Source organism: Phodopus roborovskii, unplaced genomic scaffold, assembly GCF_943737965.1.
Source record: "Phodopus roborovskii unplaced genomic scaffold, PHOROB, whole genome shotgun sequence".
Lineage (NCBI taxonomy): Eukaryota > Metazoa > Chordata > Mammalia > Rodentia > Cricetidae > Phodopus > Phodopus roborovskii.
In genome coordinates this window covers 16,757,312-16,778,523 of record NW_026126525.1, presented here as the reverse complement: position 1 = coordinate 16,778,523, position 21,212 = coordinate 16,757,312, and the positions used below count along the sequence as shown (strand labels likewise).

Here is a 21,212-nt window from a genome sequence, read left to right as displayed (position 1 = left end):
GGGACACCCAGGAAAACCACACTCTAAAAGTCTCCCAAGCTATCTTCAAAACTGCATCGTGTATCTCATGTATAATCCAATTTACTTGGTTGAAAGATATGGATATCTTTGCTGAATTTTCAATGACAAAATAACACATCCCTTCACAAATAAGTGATTTTTGAAATAAATCACGTTTGATATTGCGACATCCAACTATTTAATCTCACTTCATTGTACTAATGCCAACCATATGAATGTCTGAATTCTTTCATATGTATAACCTGCATGCTCCTGTTTTGTTTAGCCTCTGTAGTAAGTTAGAGACCCGTTTTTGAAGCAATCCAGCGCCGATAATAAGTCACTTGTGTGTAGACTCCAGGTTTGTTCCTTTGGCCACAATTATCTCCCCAGCTCACAATTCCAAGGAGATACCAGGTGTCTTTATTGTCTCTGACAACTAATGGTCCCCCAGAATCACCCTGAAAATAAACAAGAGAAAAACAATTAGCTGAAGAGTTCATCATTTGCAAAGGTTTGATAAACCACCTATTTTTTTATTAGTGTAGTATAGATTAGTAATACTGAATGAATACATAAAACAGAGTTGAAAATTAAGGTAAGGCTACACATTTTCTACTAAATTTTGATCTTGAGTAAGTAACAGATTAAAGAGAAAAACAATAGATTGCGTATCTCTTCATCTATTCTGTGTTCTAGGGATGGCATTTCATGGCTTAAGCATTTTTTATTGTTCTAACTCCTTATCAAGTACTCAAAACCCTGTTTCCCAAACCTAAATGCTGCCCCTCATTAGACTGCTCATGTTGCTTTTCTATAGTGGTAGTGAATATTTAACTCTTTACCCACTTTGCAACTTTTCCCCACCAGATCTTAATGAGTTTTACATTCTATTAATTAACAGTGACATGGGCTTTGTGGGTATTACTGATAAACCAGTCAAATTCTCCAGAAAGGTGTTGCCTGAACACACACACTGATTTCTTTCTGTTTGAATTGAAAGCAGATTATTTTTATACAAGAAACACATTCTGATTATGGTTTCCCCTCCTTCATCTCCTCCAAGATCCTCCCCTCCCAGCTACCCTTTCAACTCCAGGAAATTCTTTCTATCTTAAGAAAACAAAGAAGCCATCCAGCAACTGGATGGCATTCCCCTACATATGGAATTGGGGTGGGGGGATGGGAGGGGAGGGTGGTTAGAGTGCATGTGAGAGGGCAGAGAGGGTAAAAGGGAGGGAAGAATGGAGGGAGGGAAGGAGGGAGGGAGGGAAAAAGGGAGAGGGAACTAGGATCGACATGTAAAATAATAAATTAAATTTAAAAAAAAAATGCTTTGACTCCAAAATTTAAGTTGAAGGACAAGTTACTGGGGAAAAGGATTTCTATTTTTGTTTCCACAGAAAATGAAAAGATGTGGATTCCTTCCAGACTAATGTGGTTTGATCACGCCAGACCGCCTGAAACAGAGTACAAGGTGATCCTACATTCAAAACAGCTGGACAAAGCAACCTTACAGACTACAGCCAGGATTTCTGAATCTTCTTCGAATCCCCCATGACAGCGCGCGCCTTACCAGCAGGAAGTAGTTTGGAAAGAACAATGCCCAAATTCCCAAATATTGTGTATAAATGTTTGTTTTCATTTAAATGGACTTTGTTATATAAAATAAAATAAATTAATAAAAAAAGAAAATAAAGAAGCAAATAGAACAAAATAGCAACAACTGTAAAACAACATGAACAAATAGTAAAACAAAGATTAAACACTACAAACACATGAACATACAAACCCACACAAACAAAACCCATAAAAACAAAATACACATAATGCACAAGGAAAAACCACAATATGCAAGCAAAAGACATGGAAAAATGCCAAAACAAAAGCTCTCTCAAATTATGATTGAGTTCATTTTGTGCTGGCCATCTATTGCCTGGTGTGAGACCGACCCTTAAGTGTGGTTTGTACCCAGTGAGGCTCCACCAGAGAAAACTAATTTTTCCTTTGCAAATGTTGGCAAATGGAGATGGCTTTTTCCCAACCAGTGTCTTCTGCAGTGGTTGAAATCGCTGAAGAAGAGCTCTCCCACAGTGCCTGATGCGGGTTAATAGTCCCAATCAATTTTTATCAAACTCTTGACTGAGCTACAACTGAAAACAAAATTGAAAATTTGCATGATTTTGTAAAAACTTTTGGTTTTTCTTTCTAGGTTTCTCATCAGCAATTCTGATACTCTCTTGTTTGTACTTGGACCTTGCCTACCTAGATGGAATTCTCATTCTCACTCTTACACTGCTGGATTCTTGCACAGTTGCCCTTTCCATTCTCTCTCTCTCTCTCTCTCTCTCTCTCTCTCTCTCTCTCTCTCTCTCTCTTTCTCTCTCTCTCCTCTCCCTCCCTGCTCTGTCTCTTCTTCCCTCCCTCCTCTCTCCCTACCTCTCTTTCTCCTTTCCCCTCCCTCCTTCTCCCTTTTTCTACCCTCTACCTACATTAGGGAGATTTCTTGAATTCTAGATAAACATTTGGTGATGTTAGGAATCCAGGTTGTTGTTGGTTCTTTTAATTCAGTTGTATCAGTTGTGCTAAAGCTCTCACCCTGACTACAGTTACCATCACTGAACTGCTTTCCCAGTGACTTTTTCTATGAGTAGGGATTTTTCTTAGATTTCTTTGCCTCACATCCCAGTGAATCCTCTGGACCACTAATCTGTCCAGATAACCTATATTATCATCCCCTATCTGTTCCGCACCTTCTGAAGTGAGTGTCTACTCAACTTCTGGCTGTCTCCTTCCACTCTTGACAACTGAGATCAGCTGTGTGTTATGACCCAACCTATGCATTAGAAAACTCTATGTTCTTTCCAACAGAGGTTGCTCATTCTGTAATTTGTGGGCCTACGGGCAGGGCTGTTAGGCACCCCATACCACTAACAGTTTCATTGTTTCAGTGTGCAGATTCACCCCTTGAAATTTTCAAGGATCTCATGTCAAAAACCAAACCAACCCAAACAAACAAAAACCAGTTGCATACAGAAAGGAACATACTCAGACTTTCACACCAGAAAATGTATATTCCACATGAACAACTGTAGGATATTGACAGAATGACCTATTCATACTCTGCACCATTAAATAGACCTCCCACCTGTTATACCACTTATGCTTTGTCAGGGGTTACCAATTATGAATTATAGTAGTTGGTTATAGATACAAATATAAACATCCTTATAGATTTAACTATTCTCTCTCTTCTAATTCTGTGATTGTATAAATGAAGCATCATCTTATGTTTTCTAGAAGGGAGAACTGCTCTATTCCATTATATTCTTAGAGCATCACTGTTCACTGCGCAAGGTTGCTGCCTTTAACATTTGAGCTGTTGTACAAGATGTTACTATCCTCTTATCCTGTGAATGTAATTCTTTGCTTGCTTAGAGTTGTTTAATAATAAAACATCTAAAAATACTCATATGCTATGATGTTTACATTTGGGGATGCCAGAATGTCTGTGTCCTATGCTAGCATAAAGAACACAGAGTGTTTCCTGAGCTTAGTGACTTTGGATTATTTCCTCTCTTCAACCTACCCTGCAGGCATCATAAATTCCTTCCAGATACCCAGCACAGAACATCCCACGCTTTATGTCATTGCCATACACCTGTGGTTGCTTGCAGATGTCGTTGCTTATAATCTGTACTCTGGCTTCTCGGAGCTCATTTTGAGATTCCCCTTAAGAAAAAACAAAGCAGTCTCAGAATTATCAATAAGTATTCATAGATGGACTGAAGTGAGTGAGTTTTTCTAGAATCTTCTTCATTCTAAAGTTGTTTATACAGACTATGGTTAGTGTGAACAGTCCTAGAGGGAAAAAAAGTTCTAATTAAAATCCTTTACATGCCTTTAACTTCCATATGTGTCTTTGCATGTTTGAGACTAGTTTGGTCTACTCAGACAGTTTTAGGATAGACAGTGCTACACAGTGAAACCCTGGCTCAAAACAAAAATAAACAGGAAGTCTGGTGCATTTAACAATGGCTGTTGTATTACCCATTTTAATAAATACCTCTACAATCAGGATGACCATTTGTTTTCCTTTTTAGAAAATACTTGTGTTTTTACTTTCAAAATAACATAATTATTTTTCAGTTTTATGGAAGTTTTGCATTGTGTGTTTGTGTACCATATCCATGCAGTTCCTGAGAAGGTCAGAAGAGTTGGATCCCCTGGAACTGGAGTTACATATCATTGTCAACCATCATGAGAGTTCTGGTAACTGAACCTGGGTCCTTTGGAAGAGCTGTCAGGTCAGTTAACTTCTTGAGCCCTTCGAACCAGTCTTTATTATTTTTTTAAAAATGCATCCTAATTTCAGAAAATGAACTTTGTGTCTATGGATTCCAGATTGTTTCCACAAACAATGCATACTTAATTTGACATTATTTTTTAGTGTGATAAACATGGTATTGTTTCTCGGCTTGATAAAACACTGCTTAAACTATACATGTTTATCTAGTCCTGTGCATTTGCAAAACACTTTCATGAATATAAATTCATCACATGACAATGTAACGTCATATAAATACACTTGTCTTAGATAAATTTAAGCATCCAGATCCTAAGCTAGGTCCTTATGTCAGGCAGAAGTAGAGGAACTGGCTTTCTCAGTCATAGCTAGAAGAATAATCATGGCTTTCTGGTTGGCAGAGTCCAGGGTGGCCCCCAAGATTCTGTGTTATTTCTCTTTCCCAAAGTATGGGTTGGACTATGTGAATGTGATGGAAATAATTTTCATGATTCGGTTTAAGATATATGGCAAAGTGCTAGGGAATTTTTTATATAGATAATATAATAAATAATAAATGATATTGTCAGATTGACTTTAGAATAATCAAAAGGGTGAATATCTGAGGCAAACCTGGGCAAATCAGGAAAGGTTTAGCATTTCCTCATGCTTGGACACACTTTCTTGATGATGTTGTGGAGCCAGGCTCTGCAGCTACAAGAAACAGAATTCTACCAACAACCAGACAGCTGGGAAGAGAACCTATGCCACAAATAAGTTCATATCCAGACTGCAGTTTTAAGAGACTCAGAGAAGAAGACCCAGTAAAACAGGCTGAACTTCTGATCCAGAAGACAAAAAATTAATAATATGTGTATATATCTATATATGTATTGTGACTCTATTATCCATTTTTTAAATGACATTCAATTTTGGGAATAGCTAGTGAATATGACAACCAATAGTTTCCAGGTGGTAGGTAAATTGGTTACTTTAATAGAAACTACTTGGTAAAATGTAATAAAATTATAAAATGCATAGCTCCAAAATTTATCCCTCCAAGTCCCTAATAATATCTTAACTACTTTTAGGAACACCTACTGACATTTTTAAAAAGAGTATTAATTTATATCAATGACTTTCACTTGTATTTGCCCATTTTCTCTACTTTTTATCTTTATTATTTCTTTCCTTCTGCTTGTTTAAGATTTATTTTTCTCATCTTTATTAGTTTCTTGAAGTTGGCACTTAGTTTATAGAGTTCTGTTTAGTTTAAAGATGTCTGAGATCTTTTTTTCTATTGTGAGCACAGATATAGTCTGTACAGTTTCAGTTTCAATTCAGTTCCAGATACTTTTAAGAGATTTTTCCTGACTTTCATTTATCTATGAGTTTATTCCTTAATTTCTAAACATGTAGACACTTTCCTGTAATCTTTTGTCTATTGTTTTCCAGTGTGAGTTCATATGGTCATAGAACATACAGTGTATGGCTCACTTATTTCATATTTACTAATGCTTACTTTATATAAATGGATCTGAACTTTCTTGGAGAGTAAGTCATGAGTTCTTGTGGTTAATGTGTGGCCTACTGTTTTAAGAAATATTGTTCTATAAATGTCTAATCTTATTGCTGTTCACAATGTATTCTGTCCAATATGGATCTGTTCCAACCTCGAACTTTTGCCAGCAAAGGATTTTTCTTATACCAAGGAGAATTCATGATGTGCCTTTCATAATTATATTGCAGAGAGAGCCCATCAGAGACAGTGTAGCCGTAGTGTGATATAGCCCTTGATACTCTGCTGGAAGTAAGAAACAATGGGTAAAATCTTATATGCCCATGGAGAAAGCAATTCATGTTCAGTGTGTCTAAGATGGAACTGAGTGGAGTGAATGTCTGACGTAAGTCTAGAGTCTGCAAAGCCTGTCTCTGGTGATGTTTGTGTAAATGTTTTCCCAGTTCCTTGTTGAAACCTGTGATTAGAAGCTTATTCCTTGACATTTGTTGTGTCTACAATTATAGCCTCCTTCGAGTGGATTTTTCCATTTTCAAGAGCCCATTTTGCATTTTCTCAAGCTCATATTTAATCCTTCTAGCAATTGTTATATATGTATCCAGAACACATTCTAGACTCCAGAGTGAATGAAAACAATAGACAACAGTCACCATAAGTTAATAATAAAGTTGGATCAGCTTAGAGAGAGTAAGCATGTTTTGGCGATTTATCTCCATGCTGGCTTTGCTCTTAACCACCATTAAATTAACTTCTTTAATACTAAAGCAAAATTAACCACACAGTTATAAAAATGCAGAACCGCCTGTCGTCTACTTCTGCCGCTAGGTGGAGCTAGAGCTCCCGCTGGTGAAGCTAGGGGACAACAGGACTGGGAGGTACAAAGATTTAGTCCAGGGTTTAGCAACTTCATCACAACTCTGCATTCTACCTACATTTAAGCTAGATTTCTCACAGAACACTCCTGAATTTCAAGGGCCAAATTTGCTTTGTTTCTATTTTGTGTTGAATTTCTGTCACTTGTAAAACAAGAGCTCTAACTTTCCAAAGAAGCTCTGGGGAAAGGACTGCCCACACAACACAGGTAATGAAATTATTCTGCTAAAGGGCCCAGACGTCTCCTGGGTTTTCAGAGGTACGCACCACTGTAGTAGAGTGCTCCAAATCCCGTGATGTAGACAGTCGAATTTGGCGGGAAGGATGCAGAGGGCTCTGGTAAACAAATTCGGCGTACGTCGTCTGAAAAGGTGACTCTCGGAGAAAACTGCACAAGGGCAATGTCATGGTCTCTGGCTGGGGGGCGGTACCTCTCATGCATAATAATTTTTCGGACGTCCCTTTTCATTAAGGGAGGGTTTATTGTTGTTCCAAAACTAAGAGTCCATTGGCGTGGGTTTGCATTACTGGAAAAGATTAGCAGCATACATGAGCTGTACAGTTTCCATTTCCTACTCGTTTAGTTATCTATGTGCATTTAGGTTAATTCAAGAGACAAAACCCACTGATAATAGTTTCATTTCATTTAAATGTCTGCTGCCCATGATTTAAGTATAAAATCTATACAAATAGCATATTGGAGGTGAATTTAATATTTAATTACTGAGTTTTAGAAGCTATGAGATGATCAAGAAGACACGTTTCCATCTTGGATTCAGTTTAAGACAACAGAGGAAGATCTTCCTAGTCCCAAGTGCAGAGAGAGAGAGAGAGAGAGAGAGAGAGAGAGAGAGAGAGAGAGAGAGAGAGAGGAGAATAAGAAAGGGAGCCATTATAGGTTTGAAGAGAAAACTGAATCTAGAGAAATATTCAGAGACCTACAAGACTGACCCCAGCTAACAATTTGAGCAACAGTGGAAAGGCTACCATAAATGCCCTTCCCTGATAATGAGATTGATGACTAACTTATCCATCATTAGAGAGCCCTTATCTAGTAGCTGATGGAAAAAGAAGCAGACACCCACAACTAAACACTGAGCTGAACTGGAATCCAGATGTAGAGAGGGAGGACAAGACCAGGCTACAGAAACCCACAGAGACAGCTGACCTGAACAAGGAGGAGCTAATGAGACCCTAGACTGATTGCTGGGAATCCAGCATTGGATTGATTCAGAACCCCTGAACATGGGTTAGAAGGCCTCAGCAGTCTAAGGGGCCTCTCACAGTGGAACCAGGATATATCCCTGGTGCAAGAAAGGACTTTGGGAGCAGATTCCTCCTGGAGGGATACTCCCTTGACCTAGAGGCAGGAGGGAATCTCTAGTCCCTATTCCAAATGACTTAACAGGTTTAGATGACCCCTCCTGGAAGGTATCATCCTACATGTGGAGTGTGTGGGGGGGGAGGAATGGGATGGGAGGGTGGTTGGGGGGCATGGGAGGGTGGAAGAGAGGGAGGAAGAGAGAACTGGGAACGATATGTAAAATAAGAAAAATAAATAAAAATGATGAGAGAAAAATAAAAATAATTAAAAAGCCACTTAATGATGGGAAATACAAAAAAATCAAAAAACTAAAAGAAAGAAATAAAAATAGAAGAAAAATAAAAAAGGACTGTGAAATATAAAAAGTTGGTATGTAATTTTGAAGAAAAACTAAAGTTTACAAGAATTAGACATAAAACATTTTTTAGTTGGTAATTTTACTCCCTCGGTTGAATCTATCTATATTTTCACATTGTAGATTGTTTCAAAGCCTTAAACCCAAGGAAATTTAGATCCTCCTAATTTAAGAACATCATTGCATTTATTTAATAGTTTGAGAACAACCTTGTATTCCCTTTAAACAAATATTTATGTGAAAGCTCAAAAAAAAAAAAAAAAAAAAAAGACAACAGAGGAAGAAAGGTGGACGATGATGCTGGAGAGGTAGGTGGGTACCAGAGTGTCTTATATGGAGAGAGAAAATGTGTAGGCTTTATTTAAGGGATACTGGAATTCTTTTGAAATCTTAAAACTGGGAGTTATGTAGCCTCATTTACATATGTGTATCTTTTGATGCTAGAGGATCCCTTTCAGACACCAGTCTTCCATGTATTGAATTCTGTGTTAACTCAGTATCGGCTCAAAAAATAATACAGAACATGTTACTTTGGGTCTTTGTTTGTTTTTGGTCTTTTGTCTGTTTTGTTTTTTGCTTGTTTGTTCTTTTTATAAATCTGTGATTGTGAGCATGTCTGTATTCACCTCTCAGTGAAAGGGCTCCCAGCATCAGGGCTTATATGGAGAGAGGGTAGTAAGAATTCAATGAAGAAGTGTCAGTACCCAATCAAGTTCCTGTAGCACCACAGAGCTCAATAATTGTGCTATTTGTTGATACAAATCCACTGTCAACTCATCTTTGCCTCCACCTGATCCCTCCTGCAGATGGAGGCATGCTGTCTACTTTAGAATCCCTTTGTTCATCTTGGCCTCCCTTTCATCTCTGAGCAGCTTTGCCTGCAGACAAGTTCTTTCTTGACTCCCCAAGTCTTTTCCAAAAGCATGACAGGACTTCAGATCAATTAATACAACTCTACTATCTGTATTATAGATTTCTCAGAGTAAGATTTCTACACGTAGGACAATGTTTCTCAAATATTAATGTGTACACATCATCGGGGCTCTTACTAAATCTCAACCTCTGAGGCTGTAGCTCTGGGATAGAGTTTAACTATTTTTGTTTCTAACAACCCCCTAGTAATGTGGGTGCTACGGCTTGGTGAACTGCACTTTGGGTGGCAAACAGTTTGCTGCCTGCCCTCTTGTCATCTGAGACTCTCTAGGAATACTCCATTTTGTCCAGTTCACTTTAACCATGTCACCCAGTTCAGAAATTGCTCTTCCAGCTTACATCTCACATGGCATATGATATGGCTCTGGTTTTTAAAGATGCAACGTGAATCATAATCAAACTTCAGTGACCGGCGTCAGTGCTGTAAATTTGAACTGAGTTCTGCAGCAACAGTCACTCACTCCCTGCCTCCTCGAAGACTTCAGCTTCAGTTTGTTAACAACATCATGAGACTGACCAAGGGCTTTACGGCAAGGAGCACCAATGTTAAGTGGAGAGTACTGCTTAACAAAGAACTGGTTTATTAGTAAATGTGCTGTGTAGGCTGAGTTCTGCTTTGTTGTAATTTCTTCAGTTAAAAATCTGAAGACTTTATTAATGGACACTAGGACAATGCTCACTCAGCACTACTTTTTTCACACCAAACTTTCAGAATAAGTTTGCAAGTAGAACATTATTTTAGAAGAGGATCAGAAATGTTTTCTTATTTTACTTCAGCTATATTAGGGACCTTGATTGGTACTCAGAATATGGAAATATTCAGGGAGTTTAGCAAAAACAGGGACTGACTTAAGTTTAATAACTTACGTTCTGAAACAGTGTGCTGCAGTAACCACCCACATGTTGCTAATCAAAGTGCCCCCACATTGATGGATGTTGCTGCGCTGAAGAGAAACTTGCCAAGGCCAGGCACCCCTAGCTGCAAGATTTCCAGATACTATTCTGTTGGCAATTAATGGGATAGCTCGTTTGCCACAATCTGAAAAAGATAAAACCATTTTAAAGAAATGTCTGTCTAGTTTTTGATGCAGAGGATTCTGCAGAATATTGCAGTGCAGATATCTCATTTACTTTTAAAACAGGACCTCTAAGCAGTTTTTGTTTCTTCCTTTTACACTGATGCATTGCTTAGTTCAACCATTGTATATGTAACTATATGTTGTTTACTGAATTATAAAGAATTAACAGCATCAGCTGCATGGACTCACAATCACCATTTATCCAGTTAGTCCAGGAGCCCCACCAAGGCTATTGTTTTGCAGTTGTACACAATCCAACAGTGTTGTGTTGTTACCATGGAATCCTCAGCAGAAGGACAACTCCCTTTAGCCAGATAAGCAGTGGCCTGTTTGTTGAAAACACCTTTGATGTGTGCCTTTCTAGGGTGATTACATTGTAAGGTATGTAAGGATGAATGCATCACAGCTAGGCATTCATTCTTTAGCATGGAGGTTTCCATGTTTCCATATAAACATTACATCTGCCACTGACAAGAATAAACATGCACTCCATCACATCAGAGGCTGTTTGGATACTTGGGGTGGCTGTGAGTGAAAAAATGTATTGAGATCATAGTGTAAAAAAAAAAAAGTGTAGTAGTTGGGTTTTGTTCTAACTAAATATATGAAAAGAAAATTCATTTTTCTTGTGTGGATTATCCTTCAAACACGGTTGTTTCAGAACTCTTCAACATGCTATCATTGCTTTCACTTGAACAATGGTTTTCCTCATATGAACGTCTAGAAAAAATCCCATATAATCTCCTCACTTCATTCAGTCTTGTCCTTCTGCATTCTGTCTCATGCACTGGACATTCAATGACCTCTCCAAAATGTGTGAACTTTTTGTTGCCCTCAAAATAAAGTAAATATCATTCCAGGTGATTCTGGTCACTGATTTATTAATCACCTCTTTCCCACACACTCTTTCCCACACAACTCTATGTTACAGCCAAGAAGACAGTTTTTCTTTTGTAGGAAGTGATGATGCTTTCACCTTCCTGGTCTTCTTGTACAGAACACTTACTACCACCCTCTTGATTCATGGGTTCTCTTCTCTGCAACTTCAGGGATTATTTTCAGGTCCAACAAGACCATATGAGCTAACTCTGATAGGCTCTTAAAGCATTGTACATTTTCTTTAATCATTTGTCACACTTTACTAATAATTTCTAGTTAATTTCTGTGCTCTTTTACTTTGGAAATATGTTTTGAAGACGATTGTGTATTATTCACAGCAGAATGACCTATTCCTGGCACACTTTTTAACACTGTATTAACAGATGTTCAAAGGTCAATAAATAATGATAAGTAATGAAATTGCAAAATAATGAAAAAGATAAATGGATGAATAAGTAAAAAAACAACACAGGTGTTTGCAACACACAGAAGCAAAAACATGGGTCACTGCTCAAATCCTTCACCACGTTTGTATAACTTTTCAAAATTAATGCCACACTAAGTTGAAATGAGTTAATAAAGTCACTGGCAGATATGAAGACAATGCTAGTATATCTTTAGTAGTCATTCTGAGATAATGGCTTCATTTCTTCTCCTTGTATCTCATGTCATTTTAATTTCAGCAGAAAGCATGTCTCAAAACTTTTTTTAAAAAAAATTAGAAAAGTAAACCCACTCATTAAAAACCAAAAATATGTTTTGTTTTGTATCTTTCTATTGCCAAAATGTTATTCTTTCAGATAAAAATGTGAATGTAGATGAGAAATTATGAGCTAATATTTGAACTTGTTCGTATAAGCCAACTAGACTTACATGGTCAGACAGTTAGTGTCCCGATGATGAACACATTGCTCAAATCCAAACAGAAGAAGAGTGATAACTTGATGTTCCCCAGGTTCATTGCAATAACCAGGAATTACCAGGCCACTGACCATGGATTCCAGACAGTTGAACACACAGACAAGTTAGGACACTGGCTTTCCCATATACATTTGACATAATAGGCAACATTTAATTAGTTGGGTAATGTTTTACTCATTGTGTCAGACAAAAATAGTGGATGAATAAATTCTGCAAATAGTTTGCATTAATGCAGGACTGTGATTTTCCAAGAGTGCCCAGTAAATCTTCTTGGATTCCACTTTAGGATGAGAAGAGAGACTAAGTAGATAGGCCCCTAGGCAGTACACTCTGTCTCAACCAAAACATGCCTGATTTTGTCTCTTTTGTTTTCTTAAGATTTCATATAAGCCTGTTTTTCTCAAAGAGTTTAGGATGAAAAGACTTTGAAAAACTCCAACACAGGCTGTGTTTAAAGTACTTCTCCGATGTGTTCCCGAACTAACTAAATGCTGTGGCTTAAAAAAAAAATAAGCTGGACACAGCAGTGTATGTGTGTAATATCAACACTCAGGAGGATATAGCAGGAAAATGACTAGATGGATCCTATCTCAAGAAATAAGCAAAAGTAAAAAATACAACTATAGTGCATCATTATATAATATAAGCTGAATATTGTGAAAGGTCAACTTTAAGGTTAACTTCTGCCAATTTCCAACAGTTTAAAATCTGACAAAGGAAACAAACTTTTATGCACACATAAAAGAGCATCTTGTGCATAATAGATACATAAAAATATTTACTTGTGCACTGTAGCTCAGTAAGAGGGGAAACTGGATGGTACAAATGGGCATTACAATTATGGTAGGTTTTAGTTACATCACTAAACAATACAGTAACAAATTGCAGGACCATGCTTCTTGGAAATAATCTCTGCATCCTATTTCCCTTTGAAGAAAATAAGAAGGTGTCATTCTGCCCACAACTTGTGAGTCTGATGTGAGTAGCTGGTGACCATGACCTCTAAGATGAAGGAGCTTAAGAAACAATGAACTCAAAATCATCCTTCAAGACATCCATCAGACACAGTGATGATGCAATTGCTTAAGTGCTTAGACTACAGAAGCAATTCAATTTTCTACCTCATGCAGTTTAAGGTTTCTTGTTCAACTAAAGCCAAACAAAACACAAAAAGAAGGAATTTAAATTTGTCCGTAGCAATATATTGAAAGAGTGTCTTAGATGGAAGGCCGAAGTGAACTTTTATGTGTCTTTTTTTTGGTTGACCCTCACTAGCTCTGCTAACATATAAGACTCATCTCACTGATGACACGAAAGGGTTAAAGACCTCCCTCATAGCTGAAATGTTTCCTTCCCTGTCCTCTGGAAGAAAGTTGCTTGTCTTTATCTCCCTTGGAATTCTGGGAAAAGGTGGCCATTTGCTAACTACCTTTTTCTCCAATGAAAGAGGCTGTTGGTGCACTGATGTTAACCGGAGAACCAGTTGTTCTCTGGAAAAGCCACAAAAAAGACAGTAATTCATCCTCAGTCACCTTTCTTCAAGTTTACAGAACTCGGACTATCCAGAGATGCAGTATATGGGCAGTCTGCCCACCAGAAGAGAAGACCATGCTGAATTTATAACCACCACCCTGCCACTGCCCTGCCCTGGTGCCCACCTTCTGTACAACTCCCTAGATAAGTTGCACCTACCCACCCACCAAACAAACAAACAAACAAACAAAAACCAGAGACATGCTATTGTTTTGAGATAGCCTGTGGCAATTTGAATAAAAATGGCACCTGCAGGCTTGTATGCTTAGGTCCCTAGTTAATGGAACTGTCTGGGAAAGATGGGATGTGTGGTCTTGGTGGAAGAGGTGTGTCAATGAAGGAGCAGGCTTTGAGGTCTATTATTAATAGGGCATGTACCATTCCCAGTTATCTCTCTCCCTGCTTCATGGTGGTAGTCAAGTTTCAAAATGTGAGCTCTCGGCTACTGCTCCAATGCTATTCCTGTTTCTCCACTACTATGCTTTGTCCTGGCAATAGACAAGTAACTAAGACAGAGCTTCTGTCTTCTTTGGTTTGGTTAAATTTCTGAATAAATTTCTTTTCTTACTCTAATGACTTATTATTGAGTCATTGGTATTTTTTTTGAAGTATTTATTTATTTTTCTTATTTTACACATTGATCCCAGTTCACTCTCCCTCCCTTTCCCCCTCCCTCTCTTTCTGAGTCATTGGTGTTTTTGAGTAGCAAGCCAGGTACATAGTCACACATTAGAACTCTTTTATTAGACTTTCACCAATTCATTATCAGGAAAATGCAAATTATCCATCTCCAGAATGACTCCAGGGCAAGCACTAATGTACCATAGTTGGAAATGGTATTTTTCTCCTCTGTCTTTGTTTTTGTTTTTCAGAGTATTGTTCCATGACACTGACTTGCCTAAAACTCACTATATAGACTAGTCTGGCTTAAAAGTTACACTTCTCCTGCCTCTGCATCTTGAATGTTGGGATGATAGCCATGCACTTCTATGCCTGGCACTATAAGTGGTATGATAAGAATTATTTTTGGGGGGAGAGTATTAGAACTAGAGGTTGTCTGTCAAACCCTAGCTGAAAAAAATCTAATTTTATGAAATATTTTTCATTCCAGGTGTAGACATAAAAATATTTTTACTTAGTTCAAAGTGACCATCCCCAACACATTTTGGAGGTAGGAGAAATCTAGTAGTATTTGTGTTTTGCAGACACCAATCACTGTGATGGGAATGAGGCACATTCCCCTGACATAGTCATGAGCTATTTTTACAACAGTAGTGGCCTTACGAAGAGGAGGAAAGTTGAAGTTAGCTTTGATTTCACAACACTGTATCTATTAAAGGACCCAAACTGTACAGCTGAAATAATGTATCAAAATAAAACACAGATTCTTGAAAAAGTATGAGAGAACCCTGAGCAAAAATGTTATTTCTAGCTGCAAAAACACTGTGCATTTGGAAAGTCAGAAGCCTTTACACTTGTAGCTTTTTCTCCTACCAGTCAATTTCTAAAGGGCATACAATTCAACAGCTCCTGAAACTGTAGATTCCAGATGCCTTAATATTTTTGTGTTGCCAAGAAACAATAAACATTATTCCACTTGTACAGTTTAAAAACAATAAACACACAGGTATGGGTGATTGCTTGTGCACTACAGTAACAAACAAGACTTTACAATTAGGTAACTCTCAAATATTGTTCTCCACAAGAACATCCTCTTCTTAAATATAGTACAATCATTAAAGTACATGAAACACAAGCTGAGCTCGTATGAAACAGAAAGGCCTGGTGGCCAGGGACCATTATATACTCCATCTTTTGTTTCCGATACTGCAGGCAGGCTTTTGAGTTCCTGAAAAAAATTAGCTTACTATTAGAATTACATACAGCCTGTCATGTTGTTTTCCAGAGTGGCCATTATTTCACAAGTGCAACACCTAAGGAAAATGGATCGCATATCTGACAGGGTTTTTTCCCTCCCAGCTGGGAGGGGTCTATGGCTTTATTGTCTTAGTAACTGACTTCTTGTCAAATGAGCAATCATCTGCTGATCCATTACCTGTGTTCTCATTTCCTAATGAGGTTTCCTCTTAAAGAGTCATCTTGACCCTTAGAAGGGCAGGACACCTGTTTTTATTTCTACTACAAATCATTTGTTCTTAATCTCTTACATATGGTTCCAGTGGAGTTTATGGGATAAATCTGTTCCTGTCTGCTGGAAGTAGTTGTTGTGTTAGCACATAGTATGTATGCTAGGGCAAGCAGATTCCAGGCTTTCTGGACTCCACAAAGTATCATATATGCTAATACAATAATGAATTTCCAGGAAACATAGATGATAAGATTTTCAACTTTTGCTTAAGCACAAAAACCCTTTCTTTGAAATATTTATCAATAAATTAAGCATCTAGATTTAAATATTGGATCCTTTAAATTATTATGTTCCTTAAATGTTTTATACCCATGAAATAAAATGTCCCTTCTTTATTAGCATATATAAATTAAGTTAGCTATTGCATATAGTGTGTAGAGATTGATCATGATAAACTCTTTCATTCAGAGAGGTAATGAGTTAAAGGTGAACAGAAAACAGAAAAATAGAGCATTATATAAATGGTTACAGTGATGTCTTATTCCCACTGATTTTTAAGGTGTTATTTATCAGATGGTTTCAGCGATTCTACAAGTAGTTTAACTTTTTTTTTCACCTAAATACTCAGAGGAATAAAAATAATAAAAGCTTCATAACATCATCAAATTACAGACACTACTATATTTTTAAGAAGGTCCCAAGTAGAAATCACTTATTGCTTAATGTTTTCACTTGCTTAATCATATAGGTAGTGGCTCTGGCTTGGATTAAGCAGCTTGTGGTAAAGATGTCTTTATTGAGAGATGAGTGCCAATCAATTACTTCCAGGAACAAATGTGAGACATGCTTCATCAGGGAATACAAACTCAACATGTCTCATCTTTAGGTTGAATTTTTTCCCATATGATGTTTAGCATTACTTAACATGTGGATGACAAGTGAGTTTGTGGCTACACAAAGCATTTTTATTACATGGGAACCAACCTACTTACCATTTACTTGAACTACCAAGACATCAGCTGGCAAGGCTCTTGTGTTCCTTATCTTCTGATTTAAGATGCTGTGGTTCTTTTTTTCTCCCATAGTTCTTTGTCCAGTAGAGGGGGCATGGAGCACCCTAATAATGTCTGCTTTCACAACATCTTCTTCTGGACTAGGAAACACAAAAGCAGGCTTCATATTCAAAGGGTGCACCTGGTATTGCCTCACCATCTTTCCTTCAACGTCCTGACCTATACTTCAGTTGCTGAGAATGTCAAGGACCAGGTAATCCACTCTCATCATTCATACTCCTCTACATGCTACTCTCTGACTTAAATGTATTTCTCATGTTCCCTCTTCGAGGTTTTTTGTTGTTGTTGTTTATTTGTTTGTTTGTTTTTTAACATTTTGTAACTTAAAGACAAGTTACTGTATTGAGGTAAGACTCAAACACAAAAAGTCAAAAGCCATCAGAAAAATAAAATTTTGGTGTTCTCAGGCTTTTGTGATCAGTGTAGTTCTCATCTCTCAGAACTACATGGTGGTTTAAATCCACCCATTATTCTTTTCTGGCCTCCAAGGGCACATATATATATAGACCAACAAAAAACACCAATTGGTACAAAACAAAAGTCAATCTTTAAAAACTCCCAGTGGAAGTCATGTGTTATCAGAAGCAAAGATCTTTAGAAAGTGTTCGGTCTTGTGTTGTCTACCGATAAGAAAACCATTCACCTCTCATCCCTTCAAGTAAATTCAGCTAAACCTCTTGGTTTCTTTTATTGAGCTTTTTCAGTAAATGTTTACTGTTCAAAGTAGTGGGTTTCATAATTGCATTTTTGTTTGAGTATCTTTTTTTTCTCTTTGAGTTGAGTCATGCAAACTCCTGGTTTTGTGCCCATCCTGCTGTGTGATTTTTACAATAACAGAGTTTAAACCACTGAGTAATTTAAGCCACTGATATGAGTCTTCTCTCCTCACCCAAACAAAAGGGAGCTTCTATTACAACACAATTGTACTTTGGTTTGGACATGCCATCTATCACTAGGTCTTTGTTACTGCTAAAACTTATACTCCCATTTTGTAGTGAACTTTGCCTTTTTGACATTTTTGAAGCACCATATCTATCAGAACTATAGGATTTCTGTGGATGCAAAAACATGGCCTGGGGTTACCTATGCTGTGGATTAGGGGTGTATTCCAGGCCTTGCAGCCAGTGGGTAGGGTTTGAATGCCAGTTCTGACAGCTGTAGCTATCTCTTGAGGAAACATTTAGCATATCACCATCTTTCTCCAGACATCTCAGAATGGGTTTAGCTCTGTACCTTGAGACTATTTTAATGACAATATTTATGAAGTTCCCCAGTAAAAGGCCTAGAGACTCAAGTTATGTGGGGAGACTGGTATCCTTTGCCCTCTGTCCCTCCAGGTTCACAATTACACCCTTGCCCAAATATACATACATATGTCTGACTATGTGGTTTTTGATGTAGTGCTTGTTCAAGGCCGAATCTACAAATCTTTCATCTACCTGTCATTTAAAAAAAGAAAAACAGTATGTTAGTAGGATGGTTTATATGAGACTATTTCTCAGATTAAGTGTTAAAGAAATATAATTTTCACAATAGCAATACAATTATTTGAGTTAGTGTTTTTTTCAGTAATTCAATAATTTATTATTCTATAAAAGTATGTAAACAGACATAGCTCTTACCCAAAAGGCATATGTGAATGGCTCTTACAGTGAAGGCCTTTTGTCAAAGTCTTTCTGTGTATTGTACCAGCACTGCTGTAGTTTTTAAATGAACCACATTTTTTATTATTTCCAAATTTGGCTATATATAAAAGAATCTCATTGCAAAATGCTTGAAGGAAAGGAGGAAAATTCAGAATATCCCCCAAACCTTCAGCTCTTACACTAAAAAGAGAGAGAGAGAGATTCTAAAATACATAAACAAGCATGCTGTAGGGGCCCATCCTGCTACCAACCTCCCTATAATTTCAAACTGCGGAGTTTTTACTTATGTAGAATTTCCAAAATTAAAAGCAAAACAACTTCTAAGTTTGTAGTAAATCTAGGGGTTGTATATTTTAGATTAATTCTGTAAAAAAAAATTCTTACAAGTAAAATAATTCACATTTAAGGGAAATATCATGGAGACTTTTTCACACAGAAATACATAATGAAAAAGTAAAAACATGTTGCCTTTCATTTATGTATGTTCACTAGGTGGCCACTTGCTCTGTACATCTTCAGTTGTGACGTATGGGATGTATTGGGGGTTGTGGAGAAACAGATTTTTTTAAATTCACTGTAGACTCTAAGACCAACCAGAAAGGAATATTGTAAGTTGATGCTGAAATATCAAGTAGAAGTGGTGGTCCTCATCTACACCACTAAGGAAGAAGAAGAATAGCATTTTTTGACAGATACATATGCAGTTTCAAGTCTGCTAAGCTGTGGTCTGTCATGGCTATGTTTGATTTCTATGGTGACAGTGTCTTCTGAATGTCCACACTGTAGCTCCAGCTGCAGAGAACCAGATGCTTGAAGAGAAAGAAAACAACGTTCTAAATGCTAAGTTCAAGGGTGGGAGATGGAGCTCTTACTTTTAAAAGAAAAAGACATATAAATGAAGGAAAGATGATTTAGGAATGGTGGATCGAGTTATGGTTTCTTTACCATTATTAATAATTCACAGTTGCATCATTATGAACCAGGGTTTTCATAGCTTACTTTAACCCTTACTACTTAGTTTTTGCTTGGTGACTTTGGAATGCTGTCAGTTGCACTGGGTTAAAATTCTAAGAGGGCAATCTAAGGTTAGTTGAGTGTTTAATGAAAAAGTTAGGGAGAGGCTGACAACTGAAACAGATACGCCCAGCCATTGAGCTTGTTCCCAATCATTCCTGAAGTAGCTGTTTGCACATGTCAAGGCCTTTTTCTGTTAGATCCTTCCTAATTGGCTTCCTCTTTTGCAGAAATCTGTTTCCACATGAGGATATTTCTGGGTTCACATTGCCAAATTCAGAAGATTTAAGACAAGCTCATATTTCCAATTAACTTTAATTGACATCCTGAGAATTACAGGAGCCAAAGAATGCCAGGAAAAACGACGATTTTGTCCTAATTATAATAATGGTACCATAGAAAGCATGATGGGATATACATATAACAAATATTTATTCATTTTGGTTGTACAGGTATGTCCATAGTGCCTGCAGAGACCAGAAGAGGGCATCAGATATCCGACAGATGGAATCTCAGACAGCTGTGAGCCATCAGATGTGATGGTTGGGAACTGAACCCATACCCTCTGGAAGAGCAGTTAAATTTCTTCACCTCTCAACCATCTCTTCAAAAACCTTTATATGAGATTGTTTTAAAAATATGTTTAGTTTTAGTAAAGCTTACTTAAAGTTACTGTTGCTACAAGGATAAAGTCAGTAAAAACAGGGAACCGAGTGCAACTTGAAGCCTTGTTCACATCATCAGACATTCAGTGACCTCCCAGTCTGCTACTAGTCTGCCTCCTCAGTCCTCCATACACAAGTACCTTGCAGCGCTGGCCTCTGTCATCCTGAGTACTTGGCCTTTGACCTATTGAGTCCATCTGATTTCTGGTAGTCTTGCTTCTCTGAATTCCAGTTACTCTTGGGGGAATCTCCCTCAGGGAGTCAACTTTGGGGTTTAGTTTATCCTTCATCCTTAAGCTAAATCACTTCCTACTAGGCCTTCCCCCCTGTGTCTATGCTGAGAGAGTATCCCTCCAGAGGGAATGGGCTCCCAAAGTCCATTTGTGCACTAGGAATAAATACTGGGTCCACTTCTAGAGGCCCCAAAGATTGTTCAGGCCCCCCAACAGAAACCCATGTTCAGGGGGCCTAGTTTGATTCTATGCTGGTTCTCCAGCTGTCAGTCTGGGATCTGTGAGGTCCCACTTGCTCAAGGCTGCTCACAAAACTTCATTTTGTTTTCTGTAACTATACTTAAGCTTACCTTTTTTGTTATAAATCGTTGTTCCATCCTCTTTTTGTGTAAATCATTTTGAAAGAACTACCCACGTTACTAATTGTCTATTGTATTGATTACCATTAACTTCTGCATAATGGTTTAAGTCTGCCATATCTAACCTTTGTTTCTGCCAATTATTGTAAGAAATGCTTGTTGTTGATTGTTTTTTACTTGTTGACTCTTTGGTAGGCACACAACCCAAATCCCAAATAAATACACAGAGGCTTATTCTTTTACAAATGTCCAGCCTTAGCTTGGTTTATTTCTTAACCAGCTTTTCTTAAATTTTCCTATCTACCTTTTGCCTCTGGACTTTTACCTTTCTCTACTTCTGTATATCTTTTCTTTCCTTCTTATTCTATGTCTGGCTGGCCCTTCTTTTCTTGCTCTTTGATCTTTTCTCCCAGATTTCTTCTACTTATTCTC

At 37.6% G+C, this 21,212-nt stretch overlaps 1 protein-coding gene across 1 annotated transcript in view; it reads right to left on the bottom strand.

Moving 5' to 3' along the window:
* Positions 1 to 299: 299 nt before the first annotated feature.
* Tmprss11a (transmembrane serine protease 11A) overlaps positions 300 to 21,212 on the bottom strand; it is a 40,875-nt gene continuing 19,962 nt past the window's right edge. The window contains exons 4-9 of the mRNA XM_051198602.1: positions 18,235 to 18,302; positions 16,783 to 16,943; positions 10,157 to 10,328; positions 6,945 to 7,204; positions 3,590 to 3,732; positions 300 to 461 (exon numbers count right to left, since the gene is read on the bottom strand). Coding sequence (XP_051054559.1) covers positions 300 to 461; positions 3,590 to 3,732; positions 6,945 to 7,204; positions 10,157 to 10,328; positions 16,783 to 16,943; positions 18,235 to 18,302 — 966 coding nt within the window. The remainder of the gene's footprint in view (positions 462 to 3,589; positions 3,733 to 6,944; positions 7,205 to 10,156; positions 10,329 to 16,782; positions 16,944 to 18,234; positions 18,303 to 21,212) is intronic.